This window comes from Glycine soja, chromosome 13 (genome assembly GCF_004193775.1).
Source record: "Glycine soja cultivar W05 chromosome 13, ASM419377v2, whole genome shotgun sequence".
In the NCBI taxonomy this organism is placed as follows: domain Eukaryota; kingdom Viridiplantae; phylum Streptophyta; class Magnoliopsida; order Fabales; family Fabaceae; genus Glycine; species Glycine soja.
In genome coordinates, this window is record NC_041014.1 from 20,446,966 (window position 1) to 20,462,469 (window position 15,504).

The 15,504-nt window shown below is 25.8% G+C and overlaps 1 protein-coding gene and 1 long non-coding RNA gene across 2 annotated transcripts; both read right to left on the reverse strand.

Annotated features, from left to right (window-relative positions):
* Positions 1-5,324: 5,324 nt before the first annotated feature.
* On the reverse strand, positions 5,325-7,631 carry LOC114381088 (7-deoxyloganetin glucosyltransferase-like). The gene is made up of 2 exons (XM_028340271.1): positions 6,952-7,631; positions 5,325-6,428 (listed from the first exon to the last, which is right to left on the reverse strand). Exons 1-2 carry the CDS (start codon positions 7,460-7,462, stop codon positions 5,482-5,484), a joined length of 1,458 nt encoding a protein of 485 aa, XP_028196072.1. The 5' UTR covers positions 7,463-7,631; the 3' UTR covers positions 5,325-5,481.
* A 5,759-nt stretch (positions 7,632-13,390) lies between these two features.
* On the reverse strand, positions 13,391-14,041 carry LOC114380900. Its single transcript, XR_003659883.1, has 2 exons — positions 13,674-14,041; positions 13,391-13,563 (listed from the first exon to the last, which is right to left on the reverse strand). It is a non-coding gene; the product is annotated as an uncharacterized LOC114380900 (long non-coding RNA).
* Positions 14,042-15,504: the final 1,463 nt, after the last annotated feature.

The window sequence follows — 15,504 nt, forward strand, 5'->3', positions numbered from 1 at the left end:
AATTATCGATATTAGTTTTTATTATGTGATATAGTAAAGAATTTGAATAATTCAAATTGAACACTGTATTCGACTGTAATGAAATTATTAATCTATAATTTCTTTAAAACATTTTATACTTGCATATAATTTATATACTTAATTATTAATTGATATAATACATTTGAGTTATTTTAAATTTAACCTCAAAATTATGAAATCATTATATTTAGTTATTCTTTTTCATGAAGTATATTTTAAAGTAACTAATTTTTTTATCCAAAAAATATGACTATACCAAAAAGTAACAAATTTAAAAACAAATAAGTCTGATTAGGTAAATATAATAAATTTAATTCATTACAAATCTAGTTAGGTATGATTTACGCATTCATTAAATATAATATATATATATATATATATATATATATATATATATATATATATATATATATATATTTATAATAATAACATATATTTCAAAGTGCTCCGGATTCTTCCAAGTACATTAGTGGATGCTTCTTGGCAATGATATTACTTCTTTATCATATGTTATTTTTGTTTTTTACTACACTAATAAAAACAATTATTAAGATTTTTTTCAATATTAATGATTACAAATGAATTATGATGTAAAAAATAAATTATTTTCTTTTGGAAAAAAATGTTTTAACAATTGTTTTCATTTGTAATCATTGATAAACATTGAAAAAATACAGCCAAAATATATAAACATACATAAGAAGACAGTTGAGTAGAAAAATAAATCGTGTTAAGAGAATTATATAAAATATTATAATAAAGAATAAGAAGTAAAGTTATAGTAATAATATGCTGTCTTTACGTCCTGTTAAACAAGAAAATATTTCAAGTTAAATATATAAAATAAAAAATACTTATGATTTTTTGGTTACACAAAATAAGTATTACATATAGCTACATAAACATTTAAGTAGCTGCATATTTAAAATTTGAACTGAAAATTACTTATTATAGGTTAATATTGGAACAATGTAAAGAATAAAATTTGCAATTATGTTTCTCTATGGAGAAAAAAATAATTACCGCCATTGAGGTTCATTTTGACTGGAGGGAAGGTATTACGGGAGTTTAACTAATAGAAATCAAAACACAAGAGAGATAGCGACAAGTAATAGGTATAATATCAATTAAACTAATAATAATCAGAATAAATTAAAGGAGAAAAAATGCATACCAAAAGAGAAATATAAATAGATAGCGATAAGTAATGGTTATAATATAAAATAATAAAAAATTTAATAGAAATGAGAATATAAGTAAAGGAGATGATAATGCTTACCTACGTAGAAATAGAAAGAGATAACGATAAGTAAATCAGTTAAACATAAAATTTAAGAAAATCTCGTAAACCTGGAATAGTCATAAGAAAAGAGCAAAAATTAGCATAGATTGAATTTGAAAAAATCACGAAGGCATGAATTGAATATGAAAAGATCTACAAAGAAAAGACAAAAAGTTAAAAGCAAAAATAAAACCCTTACTAATTGAAGCAACAATATAATAAGAGCTTAGAATGAACGTAACTAATACAAAGGTAATAAAACAAAAGACGACTTACAATAATGGCTCTGAAAAGAAGAAAGCTAGGTAACAAAAGTTTGAGGAGTGGAGACTAAAATGATTACTCTTTCGGACTCCACAGATTTAGTGACCGACGATAAAAATGGTAATAAATATCAATCAATATTAATCAAAAACAAAAAAATATCATATATACGTGTATATTGAATTTAAAAATATTAGCTAATATATAAAAAAATAATATTAAATATTATTATATATACGTGTGTATTAATAATTTTTGGAACGAAGTAGGATTAATTATTCATGAATATATATTGTTCTTGCAAAAAAATGATATATAATCTTTTAACTAAAATAAAATCTTGCTATGAGCATTAATTATTTATTAAAAAATTACACGTTTGGCATCACATAATAATTTAAGTTTTTTTAATCATATCATAATAATTTAAAAATTACATGTTTGGCATCACACGTGTAACTAATATGCATTATAGCTATTAACTTGAGTGTTACAAAATTAATTTTTGAGTTAATATATTCCTCATAAAACATGAGTCATGACCGAAAGGGGGAGTATAATAACATCTGTATGCGTAGTAACTGATTTCTATCACTGATAAAATATTTAATGTAATAAAATGAATTGATAACATTTGATGAAAAAAAACTTATCATTAACATAAAGTGAAAATATATGTCGAAACTTTTTTTTTTTTAAAGAGAATGTCAAACGGTCTTAAAAAAATATTAATTAATGTGAACTTTAAATATTTTAAAACTCTTTAAATTTCATTTAAAAATAATACTTTAAATACATTTAAAAAGGTTTTTAAAAATTATCAATTATTGTAAACTTTAAATATTTTAAAAGGGTTTAAATTTTATTTAAAAAAAATACTTCAAATACATTTAAATAAAGAACCATTATTTTTTTTAACCTTAACCAGTAACACCTGATAACATGATAATTACATTTCTAAAAATCGAGGTTAAAAAATGTAATATCCTTATTTTATAAATTAATCATAGGAAAATAAAGGTAAACTATTATTTTATAAATATTTTGTTAGTGTTATGAATATTTATGTGCAGTAATTTTTAATAACCTTTTAATTTATTAACTAATAATTATACTTTAAATAATAGTTTGAAATATAATTTTGAAAATAATTATCACTTTATGGTTATATATACGGATATTTTTTTTATTTTTATTACACTCACCTTGATAACTGACAGCTCATAAAATAGTAATTAAATTTTCAGAAACCAAGTTTAAATAACATAATATCAATATTTTAAAAATTTACACTGCAAAAATTTTATAAATTAGTCATAAGAAAATAAACTAAAAGTATGATTATTTAAAAAATATTATTTTTTCATTTAATGATAATTATCTTTTAATGATAACTATCTTTTTTTTAAAATTGATACTGAATTATTTATCATTTTATTATTTTCTCTATTTCTATTTAAAAATATATAAAAGATAATAATAAGAAATCATTATTTTTTTAAAATAATAATCTTTCTTTAATGTTATATCATATTAAATCATATTAATTGTCGTTGTGAAATTAAGATTTCAATCTAACAACTAAAAAAATGTTAAAGTGAAAGTTATATATTTAAATAAAATAATGATTTTTGTTAAGTTAAAATTTTGATATGTAGGCTTTAAAACTTCAAGTGAAGTTTAGATATATAGATTAGCACCATATTAATGCCAAAGAAAGAAAATAACGTGAGATGATAGGAAAAGAGAGTAGATAGCAACTGCATAATTAATACTATGTTATTAAAGCAAAATAGAAATGTTACATTAATTATATCTTAATAGCGATAGTTAATATGAAATTACAATTTCTTTTCTATCAAAAAGAAAATTGAAATGGTAGTTATGAATATTTAAAACAAAATATAATGAAGTCAATTGGTTTTGAAAAGTCATTAACGTGGCCATGAATATTTTAAATGGGTTTTAATTTAATTTTATAAAAATATAAATTTGTGCATAAAATTTGCTTTTCTATAAAAAATATAAATTTGCATTTAATCAAATCAATGGCAGTTGTGAAATTAAAATTTTGATTTAATGACTTACAAATATTCAAGTATTTGAATCAAATTAATGATTATTTTTAATTTAGAATTTTGATCTTAGGCTTGCAAAAGTTTAAGCTTCTTTTACATATAAAAGATCTCGAATACTAAATTAATTGTTAATTTTAATCATAATAATAAGTAGTAAAATTTTATTTATTATATAATTTTTTAACTTAATATTTTAGTATAAATTAAGTAATAAATTATTATATATGTCTATACATATAGTATATAAAATCAATAATTATTGACAAATTAAAATTTCTATCTAACGGCTAACAAACCAAGTTTTCTTAAAATATAATATATTAAACTAACGATTGTTCACAAATTAAAATTTTGATCCAAATAATTGATGACACGTTAAATTTTTTTTACATATAATTTATCGATCCAACGATATATGGAAATTCAAACTTCTTTTACATATAATATATAAATGAAGTTCAAGTTTTGATTGGATGACTCTTAATAATTTAAGTGACAAAATCAGATCAACAATTATTTTAAAGATGATATTTCCATCCAATGAAGTTTACTATATGCTTGTATGTATGCATGCCCTGAGTGGAGTATGCAGCTTGCAGGCACGAATGACAGTAGGAGTTGGATGGAGATAATGACAAATTCTGAGGTGGAATAAATCTTTTACAACTGTATGGAGGAATGCTTGATATCAACTAAAAGGGGTCCCATTTCTTGGATTCATAGTGTACATTTCATGGTTAAAGGATTAAAAGTAATAATAAAAAAGGTTAAGAAACTAAAAACAACAATAAAACTTCAAAAATAAAAATATAAAAAAATTAAAAAGATAATTCACCCTTATATATATTTTATTCTTATATTAAAATAATTTTCTCACTTTGATCTATCCTATATTTATGTTTATCAAAAGCATACTTACACCTCAACTTTGAAAAAAAAAATCCTTTTATTGGTTTAAATAATTTTGTTTTAGTTTTAGTTTTGTAAAATGATTTACAATACCAATTTAGTTTTTATAATTTTTTTTTTACATCAACTGAATTAGAAGTTATTGTTTGTTGTGACCGAAATAGATGTTATTTAATGATAATAAAAAATATCATTTGACAACTGCTACTATTATATCAGCAATATTGTAAGGTTTATATATATATAAGTATCAGACTGAAACATACTTTTCTTTTCATATCATTTCACATTCATTAGACTTCTGCCTTTTTGAAATAAAAAAATAGTCTTTATAATCCACACAAGATAAGTTTTCATTCCTCATGCTCAATTCCATCATTCTTTTCAACAACGTCGGCTAAGACGAATAGAATTCAAGTTCAACGCTGAAATAAGATTATACTTGACTCATCCAGGAGATGTACTTGCAAACAAAGTAAAATATAACACGCTTGCAAAATGACGTCCGTCATTGGTAAATTCTTTTCACACTAACAATTGCATGTGTTAAGCTTGTGGGAAAACAAATTGCGAAATTGAAATCAAACAAGTACTCTCAACGTGTGTATGACAATGATTTAATAATTAAACATTTCTCATTATCTTTTTTATTCTATTCTAGTACTCTTAGTTTTTTTTTTCTGTATTGATTTTAGTACATCTTCCAATTTTGTTATCTTTTATTTTTACCTTTTTACTCGTTTCTTCAATCCAAAAAATAGGAATATCTATTATTTTTCATATTTCAATTAAGGTTGAGATAAATGGAAAAAGAAATAAACAAATGATAAGTTGGTACTTGGTACATTTCATTTCCCATGAAGAAAAGGTTATTAAAAAAAAAAGTCTTCACACAACAATGGAGTAAGTTAAAATATTTGAGTTCTTCTAATACGAATATTTAACATTTTTGCCCAGAAGAACATCACGAACCATGTTATCCAAATTAGCAAATGAAGATCCAACAGGGCCAAAAGCAGCACTTTTTGCCAATTCCTTCCATTGCAAAGCTTTTTCTTTCATCTCCTTACCCTTTTCACCATCCATCAACTCCCTCACAAGGCTCTCTATTTTGTCCCTCTCAACATCTTCAATCTCCAACCCAATCCCCCACTCCTTACAACAAAACCAACAATTGGTTTGTTGCTCTGCAAAGAAAGGCCAACATATCATTGGAACACCTCCACATACACTTTCCAACGTTGAATTCCAACCACTGTGTGTCAAAAATCCCCCAATTGCAGGGTGAGTCAGCACTTGTTCCTGGGAGCACCAACTAGACAATAGTCCTCTTTTTTCAGTTTGTTTCACAAACTCTGAAGGTAAAAGAGCGTTTTCGCCCGCCACAAGATCTGGTCTTATGACCCATAAAAAGGTTTTGTTGCTATTAGCAAGACCCCATGCAAACTCAATCAATTGCTCACTTGTCATAACCGCGATGCTACCAAAATTCACGTAAACGACACTGTTGGGCTCTTTTGTGTCAAGCCACTCCACGCACTCAGACTCCTCCTTCCAAAGATTGGACCCAATTGCGTTTAAGTCTTTGTCATCAACATGTTTCACGAGTAAATTCAAAGGACCAATGGAATAAACCGGAGGCAAAATGGACGAGAACGCTTCCAAAACGTCGTGCTCTAAGGCATCAAAGGTGTTCAAAATTATTGCAGAAGCTCTTCGAGTCCTCCCACACTCCCACTGTATGAAATCAAGCATGAACTCATCTGGATTTGTGGTTCTAATGAAGCTGGGAAGATCCTTCAACCGAATTTCCTTAATTCCTGGTATCCAATCGATTGTAGTCTCCAAATACCCATTTGTGATATAACTAGAGTCTATATGTCAAACAAAAAAGAGTAATTAATTAATTAAACTCATACACTATATTAGAAAAAAAAATCACATGAACTACATTTTTCTTAATATATATAATCGAATAGAGACTTGTCTAACATATAGAATACAATTTTTTCATACATAGCAAAGTGTACAAGAACGAACATGCTTTGGAGACTTTTGGAGCTAGCAAATTGCCCCCACATAATTTTTTTAAATATAATATGTCTAATTATAAATTCTTTATTCACCAAAAAAAAAATTACAAACTCTTTCCATATATAATTTGAAATGTAATATAAAAAAATTATAATGGGTATGCTCTCACAAAATTATGTATATGAATATGGTTCGCACAAACTATATACTGTAATTACATATTGTCACCATAATTGGATTCAATTGAAAATAGGTTAAATACATAATGACTCACGTAGCCCCACAAATTTATGCATATGCGTATATAGCTCGGACAAATTAACTGCCCAAGTACCAATCATAAAATCAAATATATTCCATTACCTTTGAGGGGTGTTAGGCCCTTTTCAATGAGTTGTTCATATTGCACGTAACACATGAACCCACATGCACTAGTGGTCCAAAACAGCACCTCGGGGAGACCCAATTCTTCAGCAGCATCAAGAGTGAAGCTCATGACACCATCCGAGACAATGCAACTCACTGGAGGGGCATCAGAGTTATTGATTTTAGTAAGGAGGTTCTTGAAGTGAGGGGAGCAAGTTCTTCTAGTGGCCTCACACAGGGAAGGAATATCCTGTGTGGCATCCAGATCAGTCTCAGGTAGACCATCAGGAATGGTTTCAAAGCGAAAAGAAGAGAGACCATTAAGGGAATCAGGGCCTCTTGCTTTGAGAAGACGTTTGTGGTTATACTCAGTGTTAACAAAGGTTATGTGAAAGCCTTTGAAGTGAAGGAGTTTTGCTAGTTTTAGCATCGGGTTAATGTGGCCTTGTGCCGGGTACGGTATGCACACAGCATGAGGCTTGTTGTTGATTGTGCCCAAAGAACCCATGTTTTGTTTGTTAGCTCTTTCTTAGATTGCACTTGCCAAAGGGAAAGAATATGCAAGTGCTGGCTACAACGTGATTGATTATCAAACGCTGAATTTATTGGGGAAATGGGTGAGTACTGACGGTGGTTGTTTTCAATTGATGTCGATATTTGCTCGTATGACTTCAACATGACAATCGATCACATGGTGTATACTTAAATAGTTCAAATAGGCAGTTTTTTTATTTATTTTGGTGTCAATCAAATAGGGCAACTTGGTATGACTACGCGCTTCTCGGTGTGGGCCAGTAGTTATGGTGGCTGTTGAGATATTTCAATACATTTATTATTTTTAGTTAAATAATAAATTTTGAACTGATTTATTATGAAATTTATTAAGTTAACTGAACTTATTTTCATTCAATGAAACATAATATTCATTTAATAATGGCATTTTATTTTAAGGACTAATTATGTTTTTGTGCCTAACTTTTTTTTTTATATATATAAATTTCACTTTCAAATTCAAATTTATGTCAATAGTTGCTATTTGACTTCAAAATGCCAATCATATGGTGTGTATTTAAATAGTTCAAGTCAAACTAATACTAGGGCAAGTTGGCATTACCATATATAGCTTTTAAATTGTATCGCCGTGGCGTGAAAGTTAAGATAGGTGTTCAGATATTTAAAAGAAAAAAGTTGATTTGTTAATACAATTTTTTTTCTTTTCATTTTCTTCTTAATTTAAATTTTAAATTTTGTCTCTTCTTTCATTTTCTTTCCTTCAATCCAAATGGAGGGCAAAAGTCACAGGAGGAGGAAGCTCAAATGGGACTCATTTAAAAAATATAAATTGTGCATATATATATATATATATGAATCAATTACATATTATACACAATAAAGATACTTTATTTATTATCATAATATGAATAAATGTTAAAAAAAAGTATAAAAAAATAAATTTAAGCCATTTCTATTTTTAGTTTTGAAAACTGAAATTAAAGTAGTAGTTTTTCTTATAAAAATCAAAGAGTTCCTCGATCTATGTAGAAAGAGTATAAGTGTAAGAAATTATGTACCAAAAAGAGAGTGCCTCCAATCTACACATCAATCTGAACACTGAAGTATCTTTGACAGACTCGTGGCACAACATGTGCGGTGTGCCCATACTAAATAATAAAAAAAAATAAAAAGTTAAAATAATTTTAAAATATTTGATTTTTTATTTAGTAAATATTTTAGAGATTTTATAATTAAATAAAATTTTAATTTGAATTTAAAATATTTTAATTTTTTTATTTTAATCATTTTCATATGATATGCTTTTGTGTGTGCATCTTGTTGTGAAGTGAGTCCAAGGGACAGGATCCTAGTCAAGGTCAACAACGCAATAGAGATCGAACATGGTGGATCACCATGGTTCTCGAGCAATTCTCGTTACCATATCTAGAGAGACTTTGATGCTAGAATCAGAAATTGTTTTGAGGGGAGTCTCGATATTTATAAATGTTTTTAACAGAAAAGTTTGTTAGCATCATATTAGAAGACATGTGGTTGCATGTCGTGGCACGCACACCATTATCTATATGTGAATTTTTAATCTTATCTCGTTGCCATTGTGCCAAGTATCGGTTTAAGCTTAAGACAATTCCCTTCATAATTAATCGAGTTAATTAGGGAAAGTTGGAATGGCCTCGATAATAATCATCCCAAGTCCAAATCAGTATTACTTAGAATAAACAATGCTAACATAAGATAAAAACAAAAATTACCTCCATAACAATTATCTCCATATCATTATGGCTTAAAATAAACAATATTGAATTAAGGGTAAAAGCAAAATCTATTTTTTTCCTGAATAAAAGCGAAAACTACCTCCATAACACTTTTCAATTTCTCAGTGTGAGCTAATCGATCATTAGATTATCATGGCTAGAACTGATTTCAAATTAAAACAAGTATATTAATTAAAAATATATCAGTATTTTATTGGTTGGTAGCGAAAAATTCAGTCTATGTATAAATTTCAAACTTTTACATAATTTCCTCTTGATGTAAATTTTATTATATGATTAAAATCACGTGGAGGTGCGGATGCATTTTTTTTATTAAAAAAATTTAGTTTTAATTCAAATAATTCATGTAAAGGTATGCATAGGCTGAGATATTTATTAGCAATTTAACATCTTTCCAATAATTTAATTTTCATTTAATTTTTTTATTCTTATTACAAAATGGTGCCTCCGCACCTCAGACTCTTTCACGTCAATTAATTAACTCTGATATTTTGGGCAAACAGGAGTTATGTTCACCAATCACTTTTCTTCATATATAAATCATTTCAATGGTGCAAACTGCAATGTTTGGGGACAGTTCATACTTATTTATTTATTTGTAGTTAAGTTATCGATAAGAGACATGATAGTAGTAACATATTTTTCATTAAATAAAATTTCACACTTATTCTTCTAACTCTATTATTATTTTTGACATTTTTACAAATGAATAATAATATCATAAAATAATTTTATTAAATTTTTTCAAAACTTTAAAACCTCAAAATAAAAATAAAGTCAGATAATAAAAATTCATTGCTATATAATTTTTACTGTCAGGATAAAATTAATTTTAAATTATTAAATATTATTAGAATATATATTGAAATTAATTAATAGTATCAACGTAAATGTTATATTAATATGCGTATATTACCTACGGGCTACGGGAGATGTATTTGATTTTATTTGTGAATTGCGTGTTACCTACGGCATATGGATTTACTTTTCGTAGCAAATTGTTAAATTATTGAATAAAGGATAATGGACATGAAATTAAATAGAAAACATTTTCATGATGATAAAATATTCTCATTTAATTATAAATTATTAATAGTATAATAAAAACTTATTATTCTTTTTAATAATTACTTCAAAAAATATTTATTCTAACTTATAATATAAAATTCACACTCTTGTAAATTAAATTCAATCCATATATAACATAATATCCCATTAATTATTAGCCGACGTCCTGAAGAGGGAAAGGCAAGCGGGAGATGTCAATATTATTTCATTTAATTTTCTGGCAGGGTTATGGTATTTGAGCTAAGTCTGGCTTCTTTCAGTCATGTTGTGGCGGACCATGCAAATTAATTAAAGGTCTCATACTATCTAGCTACAAGCCTTACGTAAATATTATTCCATCTGATTTCAAATATTATATATATATATATATATATATATATATATATATATTATTTTCAAAATATCATTCATTTGATTTTGAGATGTTAAGTTTGAATGACTTTATCTTATCATTATACTAAATTCAAATGAAAATAAGTTGAACAAAAATATTGATTGAAATTGATGCTGTGATTAAATATCTTTGTTAATTAATTAACGTGTTATATGTATTTTTTTTAATATTGAGACGAAAGGAAATAGGTATGAATTTAAACATGTAATGAATTAATTATAAGAAAAATAAAAGTAGCATATTCTTTTAAATTTATTTTTTATTAGTTAAAATTTGTTAGAAATTATAATGCTTTTTTAGTTCCACTTATTATTTAATATATCTCTTTTCAGAATTTAAAATTTTTAATAAATTTTAATCAATAATAATATATGGAAAAGGTTTGTAAAAGAATGTATTACTAACAATATATATTATATATATCTTTAACACTATTTGATAAACTAAATCCTAAAAGAAGAAACATGTGTTTGAACTATTTATTTTTAGAAATTTTATATTTTTCTGTTTTCACATGTATTCGAAAAAAAAAACAGAAAATGTGAACCATAGGATAGGATTAAAGTAAATATATATTCAGCAAAAAAAAAAGTAAAGAATATAAAATGGATGAATACTTGAGTGTGATTACGTACGGGCGGTACGGCCCAGTTTTTTTTGGCATTTTTACTAATCGGGTAAAAAAATTTAAAATTTTCCATTTGAAAGTATATTTAAAAAAAAATTATTTAAAATGGGGTAAGTTATAATAATTGCTACGATGTCTGAAGTGAAAAGTTGTAATATCTGTTATGATTTTTTAATTTTTTTATTTTAAAAAATGCGTACATAAGCCATGTGATTGTTGCTGCCAATAAAATAATTTATACACGTTATCTTGCCTTGAAAGCAAATTCAAGAGCTTTTTTAGGATTGTTTGTCCGTGACAGCCAAATCTAGACAGAAGCTTCGGATCTAATAATAGAGAAAACATGAAAATGAAAGTTCGGGTGGAACATATATATATATATATACTAGTTTTTATTCATGCGTTGCACGGGTTCCCTTGAAAATATTTTTAATATAATTATGATTGAATAATATGTTATGGAAACGCTAAAAGATGTTTTCATTTGATTTATAAAAGTTAACATTCAATTATGATTGCATATTAAAGGTTAAATTATAATTTTAGTTTTTTTAATTTTTATTTCTAACATTTGATCCTTTAGTTTTATAAATTGGTGATTTTAGTGATTTTAGTCCTCCTTGGTAGATTATAAACTAATCATTATAATTATTGGAGATATTAAAAAAGTTAATAATTAAAGAAAATTTATTAATCATTAAAAACTTTAATAAAAGATTATTAAATCTAATATCGTGTTGTTGTTAGTGGAATTGTGTGGGACGGTAAAATAGGTATTTGTGGAGAAGAGAAGGAGCACCGTATTGTACAAAATTAGAGTTATAAATAATTGTTTTATTAACTTTTTTAACAATTAATGGTTTTAATTCATTTATAACTAAATTAATAACTCAATTAATCATAATTACTAGTTAATAATCTATCAGTTATGAGAATCAAAATTATCAATTTAAAAAACTAGAAGAAGATCAAATATTACAATTAAAATAAGAGAAAATCAAAATCATGAATATAATAAACTACGAGAACCAAAATTTTAACTTAGCCACTATTATATTGTTAACTGAATATTATCTTCTTTATTAGTTTATTTATTAATAATAATAACTTAGAATGATGAGAACATTTGGAATATACTTGAAATATTTCATTGGAATTTTTAAGCCTAAAAAACTAAATATTTCATTGTCAATTAAATTAAATATATTTTTAAAAATTGAAAATATGTATAACATTTTAGTTAAATATTTGTGTTGAAGTTGGCTGGTGTTTTAACCCGTGTTGCATGGATATTTATGCCTTTAAAATTTAAAATTAAATATATAACGAATGATTGATTTAAAAAAAATACCTTTATATATAATATTTTAAAAAGTGACAAACTTCATTTATAACAAACATATTTTAAAAGAATTTTCATGAGTTGTTACAAGTCGTTACCGTCAAAGTGGGACCACTCACATTAATTCATGAAATTTTGTTGTAGTTTGAGGAATGTTTTCTGATAAGTCTAAATTAAAATTTTAAAATGGATGGAGTTATTGGGGGGAATGCATTGGATTAGAGGATTTGTCTACCCAAAGGGGCAACTTCCTAAATTTAGTGTGTACTCAAGTATTAACCCACCTAAGGTATTGACCTAGGTTGTGATTCTGGTGTGTGTGCATTTTGCCCAAAGAAGAATGTGCTATTATAATGACCTCACATTGATAGCTCATTGTGTCCTAAGCTATATCTTGTCATATTATATGTTTGGTGCATTCTTGTTTTGTTTTAATTTTTTTGGGGGAATGAAGTTATTGGAGAACACATTGGGTTAGGAAATTTGTTTTCCCAAAGGGGATAATTTTTTGAATCCAATGTGTACTCATGGATTAACTCATCTAAAGTTTCGATTAGGGATATAACCTTGATTAGTGCATCTATCCCAAAGGTAAATATGTTATTATATTGGCCTTATCATTCTTTAGTGTCATCTTTAATATTATTTGTAAGCGTATTCACTAATATATGAAAGGAAGAGAAGAAAAATTAAGGAAAATATAATTAGACAAAGGATTTACAAAAGATAAAATAGATATTATTCATATTTAAGATTTGCTTATTACAATTATGCATGTATACTATTTCTCTTAACAACCATGTTCTTGGACAATATTTTTGTAATAAATATTACTTGTAACACTCTTGTATACAAGAATCCACCATGTCATCTGTAAGACCACGAACATCTGATACATAAAGTCAATAAACAAACACATGTAAAAATATAATTAACTCAACTATAAAGAATGATATATAAAACCTTAAAAAGATATCAATGTTGTGAGAGAATGAATACCAATGTTGACGTCAATTGGCTTGGTCAAGACACAACTAGTGACACAATCTTGAGCAACATCGATGGGCATTTTATCACATTTCCGAAAACATGAATGATAACATATTATATAAAAAATAACACCTGGTGGAAGTAATAGATATTTTTGACATTTTTTCTGACATTTGATTTGACAAGCGAATCGTCCATCAGATCCATAATTTGACCCAATTTGCATAGATGAAGGATTGTAATTAGCTTGTGAGAAGTCAAACATAATCAGGATCATAATCACAACTCTAATAACTTTCATCTCTTTCTTTGTCATAACTCTTATTAAACTTTTGCTAGGATGATAATTTCTTGTTGTGATGTTTCAAGAGAAAAAAATTAATTTATAGGCACAAAATTAGAGATTATAAAGATATCAATACACCCACACATATCAACAAGTAAAACCATAATAGATACAAAATGAATAATGCTATATTTTTTTACTTCTAAAATAAATACTATATTAAATATAACATATATTTTTTTTTAAATAAATACTATATTAAATGTAGAGTATATTTTTTATAAATACTACAATAAATGTTGCATTAAATACATAGTATATGTTTAAGACTACATTAAATGCTACATTAAATATATGTAATATATCAAATACTACATTAAATATTTCACTAAATATATATAATATATCAAATACTACATTAAATGCTACACTAAACATAATATTATTATTGAAAAAAAAATCATTTTTAATATGTTTTTATAAATAATAACATCTTCAGTACAAAAATAATAATAATAATAATAATAATAATAATAATAATAACATTTGTCTATAAAAATACAATTTAAGGTAGCATCAATGAAAAGTTTTACACGTGTGATTATTTGGTGTAATAGCTTTCTTAATATTCTTCTAAAATCCTCTTTATTTTTGAAAATTTAAAAAAAAAATTAAAAAAAATAGTATAATAGTTGACAACATATTTTAAAACCATTGTCAAATAGAAAAAATACTACAAAAAATACAATTTAATGTAGCATATATAGGAAGTTTTACATGTGTCATTATTTAGTTTAAGAGGAATGCTAATGATACTCTATCTAACACTTTTTTTGACACTTTATGTGATTTGCTAAAATTTATTAAAAATTATTAATTTTGGCAGGTTTCACTTCTAAATCAAGAGATAAAATCATTATATGAGAAGTGAAACCAACTAAAACTAGTGACTTTTAATAAATTTTAGCCAATTTTACAAAGATTGTTAGAAAGAGAGTGTTCTTAGCATCTCTCTTTGGTGTAATAGCTTCATTTAATACTATTTCAAAAAAAAAATCTATTTGTACAAATTTTTAAAATTTAAAAAATAGTATTATGGTTAACAACTTAATTTAAAACCATTATTAAGTAGAAAAATCACTTCTCACATAAAACAGAGAGTCATTAAGCAATGTCTTGGGAAAGTCTTCGATTTAATTTATCATTAGGCATTTTCCTCGGTAAGATCTTCTTGTATGATTGCAACTAATTGATGCATCAAAGACTTCAAATTGAAATCATGTTGCATTTGGGAATTATGTCGCAATGGTAAGAGAAAGGTTTTCCCCGCATCATATGATCCACTATAAAATCATGTAAGCATTCTTTCTACCCCAACTTATGTGTTGTATCCTTTGTAATCTCTTACCCTTTCTATTGTTCTCTTTTACCTCTGGATGAATGGCTAACTAGAAGTATGATTTCATTGTCAATATCAATGCAACTAAGGAAAATTGGTTTGCTCTTTCTATAGTAGTTCATTTGATAGTTAGTTCCTAACTTGAACAATCCAAC